Below are 23,691 nucleotides of genomic sequence, written 5' to 3' on the forward strand. Positions count from 1 at the left end.
GTTCAATATTAAATTGGTGCCATATAAGGACCAACAGAATTCAAGAAAGATTGGAGTTGGACTCTTTATGGCAACATAACAACTCAAAGCTGATGACACATTTAACTCTGCCCAGCTCTGTCTGTTCATCTCCTACAATGAATCCAATTCTTTAACACAGATTGCAAAATACAGGTGCAAAAAGATGTGACTGCTTTCCCAAGTTCTCCCTTTCCCAAAATATTTAGCCTTTTTTCCAGATTATAATTCCCTTCACTCTTCCAATGGTGCACGTTCAATGGATTCAGCATCTGGTCCCTATCCACATATCTCTGTCACTGTCATCTCTAATTTAGATATAATATATTCTGGAATTCCCCTTCTATTTATGGTGACCATATTTTCTTGAAAAAAAATAAGGACAAACCTGAAGAAGGTTCAAATCTGAAAGTAGTTCATAATGATAAAAGAGATTTATTCTTTTTGTTTATAACTGTGCTTTATAAAGGGAAATTCAACAACAAAACCAAATGCATATTCTAATAGAAATATCTAAAATCAAGTAGTATATGCAAATGTATTTTTACAAGACAGTTCAAATTTTATATTTTTCACATGAGTATGAAAGACTGTGCTTTAAGTGATACCATTTGTAAGCTCCAAACTGGATAGTTTCCCAGTTTCAAGAGAACGCCTGCGGAGAATGTGTAACTCTGTATATAATCCAAAACACTCTTTAGTTTCAGTCCCAGGCTGGATGAAGAGCTGTTCCCCCTTTCAAGGCATGCAAGTACATTTCCCTTCCACATCTCCAGTATACTGGCAGTATGAAGGGTAAGGCGGGGGAAGCACCAGGGCAGGTCTATGTGCCCTGTCCTCTGCTGAGTTTGAAGACCTCATGCATTTATGCAAGCACATTCAGAATATTAAGGATATCTTTACGCATTTAATCTGAGCTTTAGTTTTCAGAAGCAGGGAAAATATTCTAGTATCAACATGCCTCAAATATTTGCATGTAGTAATGCTTTCTGGGATGAATAATTTCTAATACATTGCTTGAGAAACATTAACACTAGTTTCTAGTGCACCTTAAATCTGTTCAACGAGAACTATCAATTTTAGTAGAAAACTATGCATGGAAACATTTGATTTATGTAGGTCAGAATGGGGATCAAATTTGTTCCTTTGTATGATTTAGGGGTATGTCTCTGGTCATTATGAGCTTTCCCCTTAGTTAAAATACTCTTTGAGATATCACGTTTCTATGTAGAGTTATGGTTGCATGCAACAATATAGGCACCACTGGCTAAATTGTATAATGTGTTTATGGTGCAGAGTTTGACAAGGTAGACCACAACCTACTTCTTGGTAAGCTAGAAAAAAGTGGGATAGATAGCATCACCATCACATGGATTTGTACCTGGCTGACAAACTGTACTCCAACAAGTAGTCCTTAACAGTACTACGTCTACATAGAGGGAAATAAGCAGTAGGTTGTCACAAGGTTCCATCTTAGGCCCAGTATTCTTCAATATCTTTATAAATGACTTAGATGAGTTAATAGAAGGGAACTTATCAAATTTGCAGATGATATTAACTGGCAGGAATCTTGAGCTTAGATGATAAGCTCAAGATACAGATGGATTTTGACAGATTTGAACACTGGGCCCTAACTAATAAAATGAAATTCAGTGTAGGGAAAAGTAAAGTCTTACACTTAGGCAAGAAAAACCAAAAATACACATAAAGAAGAGAATAGGGGAGAAATCAGGCTAAATAGCAGTAATTGTAAGAAGGATCATGGACAACCTTAGTTGTCTTAGTCTTACTGGACAACCAATTAAATATGAGTCAAAACTGTGCAGCAGCAGCCAAAAAAGCTAATGCAATCCTAAATTGCATCAACAGAGGGATTCAATCAAGATCACGTGAGGTACTAATACCACTCTATAAAGCCTTAGTAAGACCACACCTAGAATATTGCATCCAGTTTTGGTCACCAAACTATAAAAAAAATGTTGAGATTCTAGAAAGAGTGTAGAGAAGAGCAACAAAGAGGATTAGGAGGCTGGAGGCTAAAATATATGAAGAACTGTTACAGGAACTGGGCATGGCTAGTTTAGTGAAGAGAAAGACCAGGGGAGACATGATAGCAGTGTTCTAATATTTAAAGGGCTGTCACAGAGAGGAAGGGATCAACCTATTTTCCAAAGCACCTGAAGGCCAGACAAGGAACAATGGGTAGAAAGTGATCAAGGAGAGATTCAACATAGAAATAAGGATTTCTAATTTTGTGATAGTGAAAAAAAAAAATCAACCAATGGAACAGCTTGCCTTCAGAAGTTGTGGGAGCTTCATCACTGTAAGCTTTCAATAAGAGACAGGACTGCCATGGTGTAGAGTCTCCTGCTTGGGTGGGGGGTTGGACTAGATGACCTACAAGATTCCTTCCAACTCTGTTATTCTGTTCTGACATTTTTGTAGAAACTTGAATGCACATTTACTACTAGTCTTAGATGCTGTTGATTGCAGATTCAAGAACACAGTAAATATGGCAGGTGTTGAAGTTTCGACTTCCTTCTGGTTGATTCTGTGAAATTATTAATAAAATCCCTCAAAATTCTTGACTTGTTAGGCCTACAATTAGCCCTATGAAGACAGTTTCTCAGGGAAATAAATATTTTGACCCTTCCAATTTTTTAGATTGTGATTATTACTTTCAGTAACCATTGTCTTCTCTAAGTTTTTAACTTATCATTTGGAAATAAAGATAATTCTTCTTTACAAAGCAGGGGAAGGCCTTAAAATATTATCTAAATGTTTCCATCTAGCATTTTCAACTATGGTTGAGAAATGGAAGTTACATGGAAGTCAGGGCAGATTAAGAAGATTGAAATAAATGTCTGCTAGATCTGCCTGAAAACTGGCCAGATCTACAACAACAGAATCCACAGATCACTACAAATGACTTGCTGGAAACTTTAGCTGACACCGGAGTAAATGTTCCCAGATCCTCAGCGTGTTTTATTGATTTGCATGCAGTAGTTGTCAGAAGGAAACCTTTTCTGCAAGCTCATCATAGAAGTCCAAAAGCAACACTATAAAAACTTCACTGGCCAAACAAAACTGTTGTTTCTGTCCAAATGGAATATTAAAAAACCTGATAGAAAAGATGCTCAATCTTTACTCCTGCCATATTATCAGTTCTTCCTTACCAGGGGTGGGTTTCAAAAATTTTTACTACTGGTTCTGTGGGTGTGGCTTGGTAGGCGTGGCATGGCTTGGTGGGCATGGCTCGTGGGCATGGCAGGGAAAGGATACTGTAAAATCTCCATTCCATCCCCAATCCAGGGGAAGGTTACTGCAAAATCCCCATTTCCTCTCTATCAGCTGGGACTCAGGAGGCAGAGAATAGATGGGGGCGGGGCCAGTCAGAATTTTTACTACCGGTTCCCCGAACTACTCAAAATTTCCACTACCGGTTCTCCAGAACTGGTCAGAACCTGCTGAAATGTTCCTTACTCTCTACTTCTTTTTTCTTTCTCAACATGTAAATTGCACATAAAGACTAATGTAAGCATGCATTCAAATTTGTAGAAATATATTTAACTTTGTAAAAATATATTTAACTTTCCATAGCTAACACAATTGAGATCAGTAACACTGTTGCTAAGAGTTGCAGCCATTAAACAAGACAACATATGATTCTGTCTTGCAATTTCACTTCTTTATTTTCCCTTAATTCTGCTTTTTGGAAGCCTGTTGTGAACCTTGCATATGATTATCATGTGATTGCAGCTCATTGTGACATTCATAAATGCACATCTGTTGCGAAGCACCTGAATGGTGATCACATGACCATGGGACAATACAACAGTTGTACATGTCAGGATTGGTCACAAACCTGGTGTTTTTCAATTATTATAACATCAAATGGTCGGCAGTCAGTAAAGGGAGAACTCCTTGTATTGTGTAAAGATTGCTTCACTTTTCTTCATTTTGGGTTTCATGGAACAATATCATTTAACTAAGGTTATGTAAACTTTATACACAACTGCAACTCCATAAGAGGAATAATCTATTTTACGAGCTTTACCTAAAGATCTGTGGGATCTGAGCCCTGTTTAGAGCTATTGAGTCAAACATTTCTTTTTTATTCTCTCTGTGAGGCTAACAGTTGTAATGAGAATTTTTTTTATTGTACAGGGTCAAATAATTTATTTGATAAACTATAAGAAAAGAAATAGGGATAAAAGCCCCAAAATACTTAAAATGATTCTGGATTGTTAGTAAAGAAGTTTGGAGATCTTTATAGTTTACCCATGTTTTTGTTGTTTTGATTGTATTAATATCACCCAGCTATTTTTACAGGATTTTGAACATTAAAATTGCTCCATTGTGACCGTGAAGAGTTATAGCTAAAAGAGTTCTATAGTGTATTTCTTTGCTTTATCTTGCATGATTTGTATCTTTGCATAATATTTCTAGTACTATAAAGCAGCTCTTTTATGGCAATACACAATTTTCTCATGTGTGTAAGTCAAGGCATTCTATAGATTGCCTTATAAAGTAATTCCTAACATAATTTGGGTTTATGTTATGCTTAGGACTACGCACGGATGAAATAGAAGGTTTTTTTTTAGATTATTTATTTTGAAATGAAAGCTAAAAGAACAAAAGATGAAGATTTATGTCAGAAGCTCCTGGAATATATGGCTTCAGAAACCAATGTGCAATTCTTAAACAAAGGATTTTACATTAACTTAGAAAAATTAAACATAGCCATTTTCTTGACTTCTTCACAGAATAGGTTTTTTCCCTGATTCCTTTCTAATTATCATCAGTATTTATTACTTCCCAGTTCATAACATACATGTACAAGATCTGTCCCAGTTCAGTTCTGTAATGTTATCAAATTTTCTTGATCACTCCATTCAGTAGTGATACATATCCCATAAGCTCCTGCTTTAGAACTTTTCTCTCCATGTAAATGATTTTCTACTAGAAATATAGCTACAATCATTCTGTGACTAATCCTTATTCTACAATATGGGCTTCATGCTTTCAGTTTTACCTGTAGCAATTACATTATCACCTTGCTGCCCTCTACTAATGATAATTTCAGCCTAGGCTGTCATTCATTTAGGTAGTCACTTATACAAAGAATTCATATATATGATTGCATATTTTTACAAAGTTGTTTGTTTTTGCAGCTTGTGATGGCATAGGTACAGGAAGTTTGATGTATGCTCAAACTGTAGACTCCAGTAACATTGATAAATTTATCAACTGCACCAAGATCAATGGGAACTTGATCTTCCTTGTCACTGGAATTCGTGGGTAAGTGTAAAATATTATGATATCTAATGCCAATGTTTTTTTTATAAAAAAAACAATTACACTGTGCAGCAGTTTTATCATTCAATGCTGAAATAAAATATTAGGCCAACTTTGTTTCATCTGGATACCTGTGAATTTACATATCTAGGAGGAGCATGTAGTGGGTTCATCCAGATTTTAAATTTTAAACATAAAAGTTGATAAGGTAACATCAAAAGGAAACTTTAGGCTACCATACTTTGGCATTCAAATAAAGATGCCTCATACTACTGTCCTAGTTTGGGTTCTCCTGTGGATTTTATGAGAAGATTGATCAAAACTATTTCAGTGTTTTTGAGCCCAATTAGAATAAATCAGTGTAGCTGAAAGAAATGCATTGACCAATTTCAAGAAAAGCAGAGGCATAGGAAACAACCAGAGACATAGGAAAATGACTACATTTTGAAAACAGAATTAAAACCCGTTAGAAAAAAAAAAAGTTAGCTTTAGAATGGGGGTGCTGGATTATACAAGGCCAGGCAGTTTATCCATTAACATGAAGATTGTTTGCTAAAATTAGCAAAAAGGTATTTCACATCAGTATCATATACAAGAATTGGAATTGGAATTGGAACCACCATCCAATTGTCCGTCCGTCCGTCTGTCTACATAATCTATATATTACACAATCATACAGACTCTGGGTGGTTCAAAATAACTAAGAGCATAAACAAATAATTCAGATTAAAACATCCATGACAAACAAATTGCCACAAAACCATGAAAACCTTAATAATAATAGATTATAATATGTACTTTCATGTAATGTTACTATGTATACTAGATTTCCTCAGTTAATTCTTTTTACATATCAACCTGCATCAAGGACCAAGGATTTTTTAAGGAGCTGGGTACCCAATAAATTTTTTATTTTAATTGACTGAAATATCATGAGATCATATTTTAAATGTTTCAGTGATTTTATTGTAGGATAAGAAACTATAGTGTTGTGTCATAACGTTGTGTCATGAGATTTTAGTCATTGTAATTTATATCTGAGAAAATTATAAGTACTTTGATGGCTGAAATGTTGATGACTTTTGCTTTCCCCAATGTCACAGAAACTAAGTATTTTATGAATGGCATGAATGGCACTAGGATATTGCAAATTATCTTTATTCAGTTTAATTGATTGCTGTAATTTTGTATGACAATTTTCTCTTCCTCTCCTCTGATTTCTGGAGTAGTAATATACTTTGGGAAAACTGTTGCTAGATATACAGTAGGGTGCTAAATTTAGAAACAAAAAGTGCAAATTTTGGCTTTTAAAATAGGGTAATTTTGTTCTATGTAAAAAGTAGAACAACTTGGTTTCAGCTGATATCAGTAACCACATCTCATTTGTTATCTATTTTTCCAGAACAGTCCAAGGATAACTGTAGCTATTCTCTGAATACCTATGGGCTTAGATAACCCTAAGCAAAAGAACATAAAGATTCCTTGATAACTATTTTAATTATATTTAATTAGTGGGAACACCGGATTAGTATAGCATAGCCCCAGAAATTCAGCAGAAAAGACATGAAAAAGTAAAACTGTGGCAAGACATTTCTGCATATGTAATATATAATATTTGGAAATTAAATATTTGGAAATTCCAAATATGTAATATTTGGAAATTAAAACAATTGAATAAGTCTTCAAATAATCAGTTCTGTTTCAATAATGCAGTTTGCTAGGTGACTAGAAATCAGAGTCTGTTCCTTGATTTGACAAACCATGATTTGAGTTCCTAATACATGGAGTGCATTTTAATTTAAGAAATACAAACTTTGAACTTTACATATTTGCTTTAAAGCATGTTTTCCTTCCAGATTGTCCTTTCACAGCAAAACTATACTGAATAAAAATAACAGTTAAAAATGTACTGTGGATGAAGCTAGTTCAATGAAACAGATTCTAAATTGTGAATAGGAAACCTAAATAATTTTGATTGTCTATTATTTGATTTTAAATCCTTGATTTTAATGTGAATATTCTTTTGTACTTCTTTCAACCTCAGAATAAAATCTGGAAATGATTCCATTTCTCAAGTGTATTACTGAATTCCTAGTCTTAGTCTCTCTATGGTCTTTTCCAATCTAGCCCTACTCTTATTTTACGTATCTATAGAGATACACAATTAAATGCTCCTCAAAACTTTCTTATATGTGTTATTTTTCTATGAATGAAGAATAGCAAGGGAACATTTCTATCTACTTCCAAATGCATAAATTTACTCAACAGTGCAATAACTATATGAGAGAAGCTAACAGGGGGGAACCTCAAGGTTCTGTCTTGGATCCAGTGCTCTTCAACATCATAAATTATCTAGATGAGTGTATAGAAGGGGAGCTTGTCAAATTTGCATATGAGACCAAGCTGGGGGCAATTGCTAATACTTTGGATGATAGACTCAAGATTCAGAATGAACTGAACAACCTGAGTTCCCTTTCCATCTCATCACTCCCTTTCTCATTGTCTGATTGATTGTTTTATGGATTATGCTTGGGGTTTGATATTAAAGATTGGTCTCTCACTCCTTCCAGTTATAAATGAAAGTCCTTTGGATGAGCTGAGCTTGTTGTTTTCCAAACACCTTCTTTCCAGTCCTGATGAGGCATAGCCCATCTTTTGCCAGACGTCCTTTCTGTAGGTAATGTGATGCTTGGTCTAGAAAATCCAAAGTACTCTCAGTGGCACCATCCCTTGAGCAAGCAATTTATTTCTAGATTCTTCTCTTCCCTCACTGGATGTTAACTATTTGTTGGAAGTACAAATGAGACATCACCTGCGCTCCCAGATGTTTTGCTTTTCTCCCTTGTTGCTCATAGTCCATTGAAATTGTTTTCAAGCTCTTAATTGTTTCATTCATTCCAACATGAAAGAAGAGAAAAGGATAATAATCACTGGGCTTGATTATTTTTTCATGAACCTCTCTATCAAATCTTTAATATTTGCACCTGGGAGACAACACAACCCTCTAGAAAATTGCCTGGTTTAAAAATTGTTAACTCTGTTCTTCTGATTCTGAGTAGTGAGTCATCTATTATCAAGATATGCCTTTTTTTCTTTGGGAAAGTCTGAGCTACTTTACTTCCTGTCATTGGAATGCTTGATACAGAATTCTCCCGGTGTCTGAATGTTTTCTTCCAGGGAAAGAGTATGAAATCAGTTGTTCAACTCCAGGTGGGGACACAGCCTTTTTGGGGTTTTTTGATCTGCTGCCATTTTCATTGCCCTTTCTGTTTTTAAGTAGATTTTTTTTCTTTTTTGTTGTGTTCTGTTTGGATACTGACTTCTGTCTTTACTAGGAGTTCATTATGTTCACTAATAAGTTTCAGAATGACTGGTCTCAGAGTGGCTAGTCACGCTTCTAGACTTCCATTTTTCTTCTAGTAATTTGATTAGTTTACATTTTGTGCAAATATAATTTGAGCCTTCTATGGTCTGGAAAACAAATAATGGCACACCTGTTGCACATAATTAAATTGTTAGTCTCTTTCTTCTAGTTATTCTTCATACAAATGCTTCCAGTAAATTCAACGTTAATTAATTTTTCTCTTGTGGCACTATTTATAATTCCACAGGAAGCAGACAAACAGTGGTTTTTGTCTTGTGATTTTTCTGTTGTGGCACTGTTTTTGGTTTTTGTCTTATGATTTTTCTCTTGTGGGTCAGTTTATAATTCCAAGAAAGGAATTACAAACTTTTATAATGAAAAATACCTGGATCTAAAAAAGTGGTCTGCTTTCAAACTAAATTGTATACATTAATATACTTATTTCAATTCTCCACCTCCAAAAACTTCCTTGAATTCTAGATTTCCTGATATACTTCCTGAATTTATCTTTGCTGTTTTCCAAGTGTATTTTCACTGTTTTTTTCCCTTGCATCTCAATCTTCAGCCCAACCAAACAAGGGCCACATGACTTGCTGAATTGATAGATCAATTCTTCTCTTTTTTCCCCTCCTGTCATTGACATCCATGAAACTTCAGAGGAGGCTGGTTTGCAATGGAGATGGGGATTGATCTTTTGCTTCGAAATCTGGAGTGGATAACATTACAATCCAAACCTAGTAACAACTCAATTTTAATCATATTAAACATGACAGTACACAGATTTTAAGGGGAAAAAACAAACTTGATGTCATCTGATTATTGTTTAGATAGGTACAAATGGCATGGACATTCTTCCAAAAATGTCAGTTTATATGCTTCTTTACTGACCATTAGGGCAGAGCAACATATAAACACACTGTTGAAATTATAGTGTCTGTGGTATGCCTTCACATAGGAATCTTGATGTAATTTATTAAGACTTTAGCCCTGACTGAATTAATGCACCCAGCTGCTAGGGGATACTTATTGGTTTCAGCAGGTATTTACAAACAAAGTAATTAAATATATCTTTACATGCATTCATTTAAATAAAAATAATTAAAACTCTTGCAGTTTTCAACATCCTGAAAAAATAGATTGACTTTTTCTAATCAGAAATATTTAACAGATAAGAATTAAACTTTGTGGAACAATTCTAATCCAGTCCTAAAACCGATTCAAAATGTAAATAAAATACAGTAACCATGAAAATAAATTCTGGCTGATCAAATAAGTAATGGTATTTTGTATTCTTTATTAGCTCTAATAGATGGAAACATGAGCAGCCAAACCAGTGCTGGCAAGAACAGCATTCATTCTGCCAAGATTTTATAATACATCATTTAGAAATGTAAGATGAACATGATGTCCACATAACAAATTTTAATTTGAGTTGGAAAACAATTCAGCTTCGTGCTTCTCTCTTCTCCTTCTCTTTCCTTCCACAAAGAAGTTTAAGCTTTTATCCCATTATCCACTTATGTAAATGCTATCATTCAGATCAGAGAGAAAGAAAAAAGGAAGATTTATTCTCTCCCCTGTTCACTAGAACAAAATTTGCATGGAAAATGTAATTGTGTTCTTTTGGAAAACTGCATTTTCCAGCCGTATCTACAGCTGGAATATTGAGAGGACATCTCCTTTTTTTTTTTTTTTTTTTTTTTTTTTGCTGGTGGTAGAACCAGGGACCTCAGGGGATTCATTGGAGCTTTGTGAGCTGTTGAAAGATCTTGGAGACTTATGCCGATTCAGACAATTTGGCACCTGCAATTTAAGAGCCTGTAGTACAGTGGATTAAAGCACTGTTATTAACATCTACTGCTTGCAATTACTGCAAGTTCAAAGCTCAAGATTGACTCAGCCTTCCATCCTTTCAAAAGTAGGTGAAATGAGGACCCAGATTGTGGGGGCAATAAGCTGACTTTGTATAAATATACAAAAGTATGAAGGCTATTGCTTAACGCATTGTAAGCCGCCCTGAGTCTCTGGAGAAGGGCGGCATATAAATTAAAGCAAAAAAAAAAAAAAAAGGTGTGATGGGACTTGTACTAATTTAAATTGGCAGAAAACACTCTTCCTGGTTAGGAAAGGTAAAGATGGGGTAAATCCATCTGCATAATTTCATACTCAAATTACCACAATGTGTCATTGCTATCTTCCAGGGATCCGTATCACACAATTGAAGCGATTGACCCGCAGAACTTACATGTCTTCCAAACAGTGAGAGAGATAACAGGTAATCTACATAATTTGAGCCATTTATGCATTTGTAAGAATGAAGAAATTCTTAACATATTTTCCTTCTAGGCCATGAATTCACAAGATGGCACTGATAAATTACAAGTAGTCCTCCGTGTATAATTGTTTGCTTAGTATAATTGTTAGAATTAATGATGGCTTCTGAAACAGTCACAATCTAAATGTGAACTTACGACTGTTGCCCTGCTGTCATGGTCATATAATAACAATTTGGGCAGTTGCCTGTTGACTTGCAGTTATGATCAGTTGCAGCATTCTGCAGTAACGTGAATGCAGTTTCTGATGTTTTTTGCTGGTTTGTGGCAAAATCACCATTGGTTAAGGTGGATTTACACTTATGATTGCGTGACTCAACTTATGACCATGGTGACTCAATTTATGTTGTAAAAATGATCGTAAAACTGTTGTGGCCACATGATGATTTGACTTATGACTGCAATGACTTACAATGGGAATTCTGGTCTCAATTGTTGTAAATGGAGGATTACCTCTACTGATCTTTTGGGTCAGTTCCATCTTCCATTTTTCTACATAGAGATAATATCATATTCTAATCATTATGTATTTTTAAGTGAAATGATATATATGCTTGAGCATTATAAATCACTGGTGTGTGTGTGTGTGTCTTTAATATGACTGTTGTCTCCCTTAATTGCAATGAACTTTCCTAACTGTTAGGAAACTGATTTATGATCATTTAACTTTATGAAAGGCTAAACTGTACAAGTTTATCAAGTTTCACCTGTTATTCACTTACCCTACTTAAGATAGCTATTTCAACATTAGATGTGGTCTTTCAAATGCATATAAAATTATGTGATAACTCCTGGCATCATTTTTTGGTTATACTGGTACACGAGAAGGGGGGGGGAAATGGTATTAAGGAACTTAAATAAAATTGACGGTGCCCAGTTGAATGTTCAGGAAATTGCTCTTTATCTTTTTGTGGCACAATAGAAATGGAAAAGTGCTGAAATATGATTTTGGGTGTGTGTTAGTGTTATAAATGTGGAAATTGTGCAGTTAATCCTGTGGACAATAGCTAGTTATTGAAGGACCTGTGAGTATTTTCCAGGCTTTTTTTCTAATATCTCTTTTATTTGTACATATTTATTTAACTGACCATTGAACTGTATTTCAAATTTACCCTGCCACATCAATTCTGAAGTGATTTGAAAACGCTTACTGTGGCAATATGGATTCATCTAGATTTTTGTGATTTCTGCAATCAAGCTATTTGTATAGCCATATGGCAGTTTTGTTTTTATTAATAGAGATAAGATTTTTCATAGTGATTTACTGCGTTAGCATACCTAGTATTCAAAACTCTGGGTAATCACTAGATGCTAGAAATGGTGCCTCTAGGTTATCCTAGTTTTGGCATTTACTCTAGTGCTGCAAAAATAGCCCTATCATGTTGCAAAATATTAAGTGATGCTTGAGAATTAAATCCCAAATACACTGAACAGCACTTGGTTTTATACTAGCTGAAACTTTTCAAGTTTCTTAGAAATATTTATTGAAGAAAATGGTTAATTATCCAGAAAGATAAAAAGGCTTTGGGTGAAAGGGAAAGAAAGAAATGTTTGGATGTGAAGTTATATTTGTAACAGTTCATGTTCTTAGATGGACTGAGAGAACATCTCCCGACATGAAAATTGAGATCGATAAGGTACAGGATATAGTTGCAATTTGGGGATGTGTTATGAAAAACAATGCTGGGCAGATCAATTCTAAGGGTGCTTGAAGCGCTGTGTGATTTCCAGGGCCATGGTTGAGAACTGAATTTACATTTAAAACACCATCTCCAGGCTGGTATCATCCAAGGCCAAACTCTTGAGTTTCACCAGAGAATGAGAGGACCTGGTTGTCTGTACCCTAGAAACCATCCCAGTCCAGATACAGAATATCCTGTTTTGTGAATTATTTCCTAACCCTGAGATGGAGGTGGGAATTCATAAAATCATAGGGCTGGAAGGGACTTTGGAGGTCTTCTAATCAAACCCTGCCCAAGGCAGAAGTATTTGTTTCATCTTGAATAAATGGCTATCCAATCTATTCTTGAAAACCTCCAACAATGAAGCACTCACAACTCCAAGCAGCAAGTTGTTTCATTGGCTAATTGTTCTCAGTGTCAGGAAATTTCTCCTTAGTTCCAGGTTGGATCTCTCTTTAACAAGCTTTAAGGAGCTTCATCCATTGCTCCTTGTCCTGCCTTCAGGTGCTTTGGAAAATAAACTAATCCCCCATTCTCTGTGATAAGTATCAGAGATGACTGTCATGTTACCCTTAAAGAAGAGCATATGACAGCCGTGGCCAGGGGGGCTTTTTGTCAGGTTTGCCTGATACGCCAGTTGCGTCCCTTTCTGGATCGGGACTCCCTACGCACGGTCACTCAAGCACTCGTCACTTCCCGCCTGGACTACTGCAACGCTCTCTACGTGGGGCTCCCCTTGGGGTGCACCCGGAGGCTGCAGTTGGTCCAGAATGCAGCCGCGCGGGGGATTATGGGAGCGACAGGGCGCTCACATATAACACCTCTCCTGCGCGAGCTGCACTGGCTTCCTGTGGTCTTCTGGGTGCGCTTCAAGGTGTTGGTGACCACTTTTAAAGCTCTCCATGGCTTAGGGCCGGGGTATTTGCGAGACCACCTTCTGCCGCCAATAGCCTCCCACCGACCGGTTCGCTCGCACAGAGAGGGCCTCCTCAGGGTGCCGTCGGCCAGACAGTGTCGGCTGGCGACCCCCAGGGGGAGAGCCTTCTCTGTGGCAGCACCTGCCCTCTGGAATGACCTGCCCCCTGAGATATGCACGATATCAGACCTCCGGACTTTTCGTCGGGCCCTGAAAACACACTTATTCCATCTAGCTGGGCTGGCATGATCCCATCCTCTCAGTTTTTAATTGATTTCGGTTTTAATTGGATTGTTTTAAACTTGGGCCAAAATTATTTAATTGTTTTTTAAAATGCTTTTAAATTTTATATGCTATGTTTTATCCTGGCTGTATACCGCCCTGAGTCCCGCAGGAGAAGGGCGGTATAGAAATAAAATAAAATAAATAAATAAATAAATAAATAAATAAATAAATAAATAAATAAATAAATAAATAAATAAATCAATCTTCTCTTTGTTATGTTAAACATACTTAATTCCTTTAGCAGTTCATCAAATGATTCAGTCTCTAGACCCCTTACCATCTTTATTGTTCTTCTCTGTACTCTTTCTAGGGTCTCAGTATCTTTTTTGCATCATGGTGGCCATAATTGGACTCAATATTTCAAGTGTGGCCTCATTAGTGCAGTATGAAGTATGACCTCGATGCCTTCTGCCGTGCCCTTAAAACCTTCTTTTTCCAGCAAGCCGGGCTGGCCTAACACTTTTTAAAATGTTTTTAATTGTTTGTTATTGTTTTTAATCATGGGACCAAATTTATATATATCTTTTTAATTGTATTTTAATGTTTGTAGTTTATGCTTTTACTTGGCTGTTCACCACCCTGAGTCATCAGGGAGAAGGGTAGTATACAAATTTAAAAATAAATAAATAAATAAAATAAATGAAGTGATATTGTCACTTCTTGTGATCTTGATGCTGTCTGTCTGTTGATGCAGTCTAGGACAGTATTGGATTTTTTGGCAGTTGCAATGCACTGCTGGCTCACACTTAAACAGTCATCACCAGGACACCTAGATCCCTGTCATAGGTACTACTGTTGAGCCAGGTACTGCCTATCATGTATCTGTGCCATTTCATTTTTCCTGCCTAAGTGCAGGACTTTACTTTTCTCACCACCAAACACTATTTTGTTGGATAGGGCTCAATGCTCAAGTCTGTCAAGATCCTTCTGAATCTTGAGTCCATCTTCCAAAGTGTTAGCAATTCCCCCCCAGCTTAGTGTCAACTGCAAATTTGATGAGTTCTCCTATTGTCCCCTCACCCAGATCATTTATGAAAATATTGAAGAGCATTGGGCCCAAGACAGAACTTTGAGATACCACATGTTGAATGTGGTTGATCAGCCAATTTCAAATCCATCTTGTGATTGTACTATCTATGCTGCATTGTTTTGTCTTACCAAGAAGTAGGGTGTGGTCTACTTTGTCAAATGAATTACTGAAGTCTAATTTAGTCACTTTATCAAAGAAGGCAGTAAGATTTGTTTGGCATGATCTATTTTTAACAAATCTATTCTGGCTTGTAGTAATCAACTTGTTCATTTCTAGGTGCTCAAAAATCCGCTGCTTGATTATGTCTTCCTGGATTTTCCCAGGTATTGATGTCAAGCTGATTGGTCTATAGTTTCCTGGATCCACTTTCCCCCACTTTTTGAAGATTGAAACCACATCAGCTCTTTCAATCCTCTTGATAGTTTCCTGGTGCTCCAGGAGCACTGTTCAGTAGCTCTGAGAGCACATCTCTTTCAGAAACTTGGGATGTAAGCCATCTGATTCCAATGATTTGAACATGTCCAAAGTAGTTCCAAAGCATCCTGCAAAGAGAGTGAGAGAGGCACTTACTCCGCTGAAACTCCGAGGCTGCTGTGGGTTACTTCACATTCCAATTCTTTTGAATTATCCTATTTCAGCTTGAGCTCTAAAATTCATCAAAATATGATGATCATCCCTACTATATATCTTCTCACTTCAGTTTTTGTTTTATGTTTCAATAAAAAAATCTTATTTATATATTATTTTAATATTAATATATATATATTATTTAATGTTATATATTAAAAAATTAAGCCATAATAAACTTACAGTATATTAGCCTTTACAGGGCCTATGTTATTATTTTATTTCATTTGGAGGTGTTTTTTTCCAGTTTTTTTCAAACAACTGTCTCCCCTGTGGAGAACATTATGGAGAATAACCTCTGCTCTAAATTTACAGATTGGAAAGCTCCAAATGTTCTCTGCCTTCAATACAAACAGTTTTCAAGTATGAAATGCTGCCATAATTGTAACAGGCACATTTTCTAACTCCTCTGATTTAATATTCTGTAGGATTCTTGAATATACAATCCTGGCCTGAAAATATGACAGATTTTAGTGTGTTTTCAAATCTGGTAACTATTGGTGGAAGAGCACTATACAGGTAAGATATACATGTATGTATATATTTCTATCCTTAATACTCTCATTTATAAAAAAAAAAATGCTTAGGAATTATAATTTACTAAAATAGGGTTGAGATTTTGATTTAAACTTTTGGTCCTGTAATTGGTCCATTGGTACTAGGCTGCTGTAAACAGCAGCTTGGATTTTACCTCAATTCTAACATAGGTAAGTACTTACACTTGAATGCATTTCTGATTTTGACTCCATCTATTCCATTTATACTCCTGTTTGATAGTTTTCATTGTTTGCTATTTTAATCACATTAGTGACTACTTGTTTGTCGATTTTATAATTAAACTATTATGGTTCATTGCACAGTCAACTAGATGTTTCAACTGGATTTGGTATTTGTTGAGTTCTTCCCAAGAACCTGGGATAGGTGGATGTTTTTCTTTGATGATGTTAAAGGCATTGTCACAGGTTGTAAAGTGTTTCAAGTAAAGCTGCCTTTTGCAATTAACCAATGGTGGCTTTGTCAATGTCGATGGTGTTCAAGTAATGCTCCAGGTGTTTTGAGTTTGCACCCAAGGCACCTATTGATACTACCTTTGCTTTCATTTTCCACAGTCATTCTATTTCTATTTTCAGGTCTTTGTATTTTGTTATTTTGTCCAGTTCTTTATTTTCTATTCTGCTATTGCCATGTCCACTATTATTATTATAGTTCATTGTACAGTCAGCCAGATATTATTATTATTATTATTATTATTATTATTATTATTATTATTATTATCATCATCATCATCATCATCATCATCATCATCATCATCTTTTTATTTATTATTATTATTATTATTATTATTATTATTATTATTATTATTATTATTATTATTATATCTCTTTTATTCATTAAACCAAGGGTGAAATGCTCCCGGTTCGGACCGGATTGCCTGATCCGGTAGCGATGGCGGTAGATGGTTCGGAGAAACAGTAGCAAAAATCCCTGCCCCCCCATGCCCAGCTGAGCCACGCGATCATCAGAGGCTTTTTTTTAAAAAAGCATTTTTTAAAAGCATTTTTTCTACAAATGCTTTTAAAAGTAAAAAAAAAGCCTCTGATGATCCCACAGCTCAGCTGGGATCATCAGAGCCTTTTAAAAGCATTTTAAAGGATTTTTGGCCGAAGAAGTTGTAGAAAAAATGCTTTTAAAGTAAAAAAAAAAAAAGTTAGCCACGTCCACCCAGTCACATTACCCCCCACCAAGCCACACCCACAGAACCAGTAGTAACAAATTTTACATTTCACCACTGCATTAAACATGAAACTCAGTCAACTGAACATTTAAAAATGTGTCACAAATATGATTGACTGATGCTAATGGTTGATACAGGTTGTTGCCAGTGTCCTAGGTATCAACCAAGTATCTTCTTAAAATTATTATTATTATTATATTATTATTATTATTATTATTATTATTATTATTATTATTATTATTATTATTGATTTAATCTTCAATTTGATTCACAGTTTGAGACTGGTAAAAACTTAACAGGAGCCTTGGTAGTACAGTGGTTAATGCACCCTGTTATTAACACAGCTGCCTGCAATTTCTGCAGGTTCGAATCTTACCAGGCTCAAGGTTGACTCAGCCTTCCATGCTTTCTAAGGTAGGTTAAATGAGGACCCAGTTTGTGGGGGCAATAAGCTGACTTTGTATAAATATACAAAAGTATGAAGGCTATTGCTTAACGCATTGTAAGCCGTCCTGAGTCTCCAGAGAAGGGTGGCATATAAATCAAATTAAAAAAAAAAAAAAACAGTATAAGTCCTAACCAAGCACTTAAGAGTTATTAAGGTAATGTCTGAGTATATAGGCAGTTCCGAGTAAAGTGTTTTTTTTGCAAAGTCAGAATATTCAGATTTGATAAGTTCAAAATTTCAATGCATCTAGGCAACCCTTTGGGTATTGCTGTAAGGCTCCTATTACTATTGGTACAATTATTGATTTCTTCCTCCACAATCATCAGTTGGCCTTTGGTTCCTCTTGAATTTTTGCACCCTTTCTGTTCTACAGATAGCAAATCCTTGTTTTCTAGATATCCATAAATTTGGTTTGCAATAATGCCTGTAAGTAATTTGTATGTTAAACATTAAACAGTAACAGAGTTGGAAGGGACCTTGGAGGTCATCTAGTCCAACCATGTTGTTGGCAGGCCAGTGATTGGCATGTAATTTTCAGGTTTATTTCCCTTTTCTGCATCCTTCTAAATAAAAAAGGTTCCTCTAGTTTGCCATTTTTTACTTTCTGGTGTTTCCAGAACTTGATTCATCTGGTTTGTGAAACTTGCATGCAAATTTGTTAGTGATTTCAATCAGAATTCATGCAGCTCATCTAAACTGGAGGCACTCCAGTTCTTGACCTTTTAGCTATCCTCCTCCTCCTCCTCCTCCTCCTCCTCCTCATTATTATTATTATTATTATTATTATTATTATTATTATTATTTAATCTTTAGTGAGATTCACAGCCTTTGAGGCTGGTTAATAGCTCAGCAGCTTGAGTCCTAACCAAAGACCTAGGAACTGTTAAGGTATCGTCAGAGGATGTAAGCTGTTCCGAGTAAGGTGGTTTTTTGTAGAGTCAAAATGTTCAAGTCTGGCAAATTTAGAATTTCTAAATAGCAGGGTAGCCCTTTGGGTATTGCTCCAAGGGCTCCAATTACAATTGGGACAACACACAATTTCTTTTTCCACAGACGCTCAACTTCAATTTGCAAGTCCCAGTACTTTGTGATTTTTTTCTTGCTGCTTATCTTCAATCTGTGCATCACCAGGTATTGCAATGTCAATGAACCATACTTTTTTCTTTTAAACTATTGTTATGTCAGGTGTGTTGTGGACCAAGTGCCTGTCAGTCTGAATCCTAAAGTCCCACAAGATCTTGAGTTTCTCATTCTCTAAAACTTTCTCAACCTGATGTTCCCAGTGGTTTTTGCTGTACTCAAATCCAAACTTCTGGCACAATTTCCACTGAATGATCTTAGCAACACGGTCACGGCATTGTAGGTAGTCAGTTTGTGAAATTTTGCTGCACCCACTGATCAGGTGGTCGACTGTCTCATCTTTCTCATTGCAGAGGCGGCATTTGCTGTTGGTGGTAACATGTTGAATTTTTGCCTTCATGCAGTTTGTGTCTAGGGCTTGTTCTTGAGCTGCCAAAATAAAGCTTTCTGTTTCTTTTTTCAGTACTCCTGATCTTAACCAGTTCCAAGTTAGTTTCTGGTCAGCTTTGCCTTCAATACTTTTCAAGTATTGGCCATGCAGAGTTTTGCTTTTCCAATTTTCAGCTCGCTGCTCAATTTCTTCTTTCTTTTATTCTGCTTTTGTTTTAGTTGTCTTTAAAAGGCCTCCTTTATTTACTTCCTTAATCATTGGTTCTTCACTTTTCTGGATGTAATCATTCAAGCTGCATTTTTCTTCTTCCACAGTCTGCTTTACTTATAGAAGTCCTCGACCACCCTCTGCTCTTGGTAAATATAATCGGTCAACATCACTTGACCGATTATATTATTATTATTATTATTATTATTATTATTATTATTATTATTATTATTATTATTATCATCATCATCATCATCATCATCATCATCATCATCATCACAGCCAGATGTTTAGATTGTCCTTGGTATTTTTATCCACTTCTCGTATCGTTTTCAAAAACTTGCAACAGGCAGATGTTTATATTTGATGTTATTAAAGTCATCATTGCAAGATGTAAACTTTTCTAAGCAAAGCTGCCTTTGGCAATTGATAGATGATGATTTTGTCAAGGCCAATGTTGTTCAAGTAATACTCCAGATGTTTTGGGATTGCACCCAAAGTGCCTATTATTATTATTATTTATTTTGAAATGATTTTAGAAATGGCAGCTTTGAGCCGTTGTATTCATTTTTCCTAAATAAGTTATTAAACATGGTGCTTCTAAAGACTGAAAGGGGAGGCAAGGGAGCTCCATTCCCCATACCAATTTCTGTTGTCTCACATAATTTCTGCTCCTTTCCAAAACTGCAATTTGGGTCCAAATTCTGCTCCTTATTCTTTCTCCATCCACCTCTTTTTCAAATGAGCTTATCTTCTGGTAAAAAAAGGGAGAATGGATAAGCAAAGGCTTTGTATCTTTATTGAAAAGGGAATTTTCAGCAAGCAGATTGGAATATTATCTGTATTGCTAATTCATCACAAACCATGTGATGAACCCAGTATATTTTGAATCCATTTTATTTTGGCTAATGTTGAATTTGAATTCTTGAATTTAAATAAGTAAATTTTATTCAAGATGATGATATTGATATCTATACAGAAGTTCTTAAAAAAAACAATTCTATGTAATATTTTGTCACAAAGTTCAATGTAAATGGATAGATTCTCCTTTAATTTTACAATTATTAAATCAAAGAGATTGGGACAATCATCCTGGGAATTGCCAGTTTAGGATAAGTGCTTTGCAAGAGAGTTGACGTAGAATGTAAAACTTTGATATGCATTAGAATTAAGATTCAGAGAAGATGGAATTTGCAGAGCACACTTGCACACTGATTCATAATATATTACACTAATACATTACCAGTTTGAATTTCAATATGCTTTCATCACCAATATTTTAATGGAAGAATGAAAAGTGTCCTTCTGCCTGCAGGAGAGACTTAAGGTAAAGATAAACATCAGAATGTGTCAAAATAGTCAAAATAGGTACTTCAATTTCATAATGTGACAAGATACTTCAGGTTGTAGCTTTACTGTGATTAATTACTACCATTGATTGCTCTGTTTGTTGACTGGGTTGCTTTTTTTTTTTTTGTCTTGGGAAACAGAAGAATATTTTGATAGATGGTTGAGATATTTGTACCACTTTATAGAGCATGAAATAGCTAGTTGGAAATGCTATGTGTACAACCAGCATGGAGGGCCCTAAACCTAAGTCAAAACATGTAACAGATATGCAACAACAATCCAGGAAAGTTTACTTCATTGTTCCTCTGTGAATTGTATAACCCAGTTTTATATATTAGTGTTTGCAATTTCTAACCTGTGTTTTCAGACATAAAGTTTGTTATTTAGCTTTGTTAGGGTAATGCAGCTAAGAGTTTGATGCAGCAGTTTAAGAAGACAATAAGTTCTAGTCCTGCCTTAAGTATGAAAAGTGATTGGGCCAGACACTCTCTCAACCCTAGAGAGACAGTTCTGGCAAGGTACTTTCCAAAGTGTTGCCATGAAAAGTAAGAGTCAAGGAAATTAGTATTTTGCCTCCTAGGTTCTTCTTAATCCTCGTCTCACCTAAAAATTCAGTAAATCTAAATAAATAAGGCTTTCTTGTGAAACTAAATAAACCCTTTCTTTAAAACTATAACCCTCCATGTAGATCACTTATGGTCCTCCAGCTGGTGAGTCAAGGAAGTTCTGGTTACTAATCCTGGAATGGTCTAAAGCTATGGAAATGTTTATACTGTATATGGACCAAACTCCATTCCGGTCTTTAAATTATGTTAAAACGCAAACCCTGTCCTGTTTGATTTTTAGATGAGATGCTAAAATGTATGTTGGATGACTACATTTTCCATAATGAAAAATACAGTATTTCTTGTAACACATTTCATTTTTAGTTCTTTTCTTTTTTCATCTTGGAGCACATCTTGGTATAGGCAACCACTCTCACAGAGGGATTAAAGATTGTAAGGTTAGCTGTGGCAGGCTTCTTTATTTCACTATCTTGAGATACAGTGATAAAATGAAAGATAATTCCAAGTCAGAGCAGGAAAGGAAATATAAAAGCAAAAACACAAATGCAGTATTCTTGGTTCAAGTCCTATTGGAGATGCTCATCTGTTATACTGATAACATTGTTGACCATCAGAGAAGCATTTCTAAAAGTAAGAGGAGTTTACAGTCACTTTCAAATTTCTTTTCTACTGCAGTCATATGGAAAAGTAATACTTTTGGGTCACCAACAGGTACCCTCTGCAGTAATTAAATACTAGCACAGTAGTGGCTCTTTTTGGCTCTTCCTAGTGATTGTGGTAAATACTGGAGGCTTCCCTTCCTGTTCAGCTGTTTCATTCAGCATGATTCTCTACTTGGTTGTGTTCCAGCACATCCTAGTCCAGGGACAACTCTGTAATTTGAAAAAGCTGTAGCTAATGCTTGCATTAACTAGCTGGCTATATTTTTAGCATTTAAATAAATCAGTCATGCTTGATAATGATAATGTCTATCTTTTCAGTTATGGTTCAGGGATAGCATATTTGGGTTAGCTCAGATCTCTGATGGTTGGTTTTTATGAAGTTGCTTTTAGTACCTTGAGTATTTGTAGCTTTGTGTAGTGTTTCCTCCTAGTGTCATGTGATTGAATGGTATAAAAATGAAGAGAAGGGGCCTAAATTAAACTGCTTTTCCATTCTTTTAGCTTCAAATTCTTAAAATAATGGGATAAATTTCTAACTCACATATGCACAACACATGGATTTGCTGTTTTCTTTTTCTTTTTCCAGTGGTCTTTCCTTGCTTATTCTCAAGCAGCAAGGAATTAGATCTCTCCAGTTCCAGTCCCTGAAGCACATCAGTGCTGGGAATGTCTACATAACTGACAACAGTAATTTATGCTACTATCATACTATCAACTGGACCAGCCTCTTCAGCTCACCTAACCAGAAAACTGTCATCCACAGAAATAAGAGGGCTGAGAACTGCAGTAAGTATTTTGCTCATGGTTGGTTAACTAAATTTCTCTCTCTCTCTCTCTCTCTCTCTCTCTCTGGATATATTGTTTAGAACTAGAAAATGGTGATTAGCTACTTTGTGAAACAAGAAATAATCTAGAAAACATTCACAAAAGTCTAATATTGTTATATTTGAGGATGTTTGGAAATTTCTTAATAAGCCTACTTTTTTGAAAATAGTCATGAGCAGGGGGGGAATCTAAATTTTTTCCCTACCAGTTCTGTGGACATGGCTTGGTGGTGGGGTGTCCTATGACTAAGTGGGTGTGGCCAACTCAATGTCACTCACAGCCACGCCCACTCAGTCTCAAGACCCCCCAAGCCACTCCCACAGAACCTGGTAGGAAAACATTTTAAATTTCTATTCTGCCGCCCGGTCACCACCTGCACTCCCTTCGCTTTGGGTCGGGGGCTGGGGCCCAGAGACACTCCATTCACTGAAGCCCCAGAGCTGCCACCTGCTCACCGCCTACCTCAACCTTGCCATGGAGCCACTGCCCGCTCGCCCTTCACCACGTGGCATGTCCTACTCCTTATCTTTCTCCCGCAACTGGCTGCCAGGGAAGGCAAGCACCCGAAAGTTATCGGAGCTACTCTCCTTCTTGAATGTGCTGCCACCATCACCACCCTGGTCCACGCGCTGGCTGTGCAAGCGCACACCATTTATTTCATTCATTCATCAGTGGCAGGTTGGGTGTGCGCTTGTGAGGCAGGCGGTGAGCAGGCGGCAGCTACAGGGCTTCAGTGAATGGCACGTCTCTGGGCCCCAGCCCCCATCCAAAGTGAAGGAAGAGCAGGTGGTGAGAGGGCGGGGCAAGGCCAGAATCTCTTTCTGGGCATGTCGCTTCTGCCTGTTGGGCCACTTTCTGAAGCTGGCACCTCTGC

The 23,691-nt window shown here is 36.3% G+C and overlaps 1 protein-coding gene across 1 annotated transcript in view; it reads left to right on the forward strand.

The window, feature by feature from the left end:
- The window catches only part of ERBB4 (erb-b2 receptor tyrosine kinase 4), a 584,656-nt gene that overhangs the window by 310,108 nt on the left and 250,857 nt on the right, over positions 1 to 23,691 (forward strand). Inside the window, 4 exon segments of the mRNA XM_070933199.1 lie at positions 5,193 to 5,319; positions 10,882 to 10,955; positions 15,982 to 16,072; positions 22,579 to 22,778. Of these exon segments, the coding sequence (XP_070789300.1) occupies positions 5,193 to 5,319; positions 10,882 to 10,955; positions 15,982 to 16,072; positions 22,579 to 22,778 (492 nt within the window).

Source organism: Pituophis catenifer, unplaced genomic scaffold (assembly GCF_029215685.1).
Source record: "Pituophis catenifer annectens isolate HBS135680 unplaced genomic scaffold, rPitCat1.0.hap2 SCAF_1, whole genome shotgun sequence".
In the NCBI taxonomy this organism is placed as follows: domain Eukaryota; kingdom Metazoa; phylum Chordata; class Lepidosauria; order Squamata; family Colubridae; genus Pituophis; species Pituophis catenifer.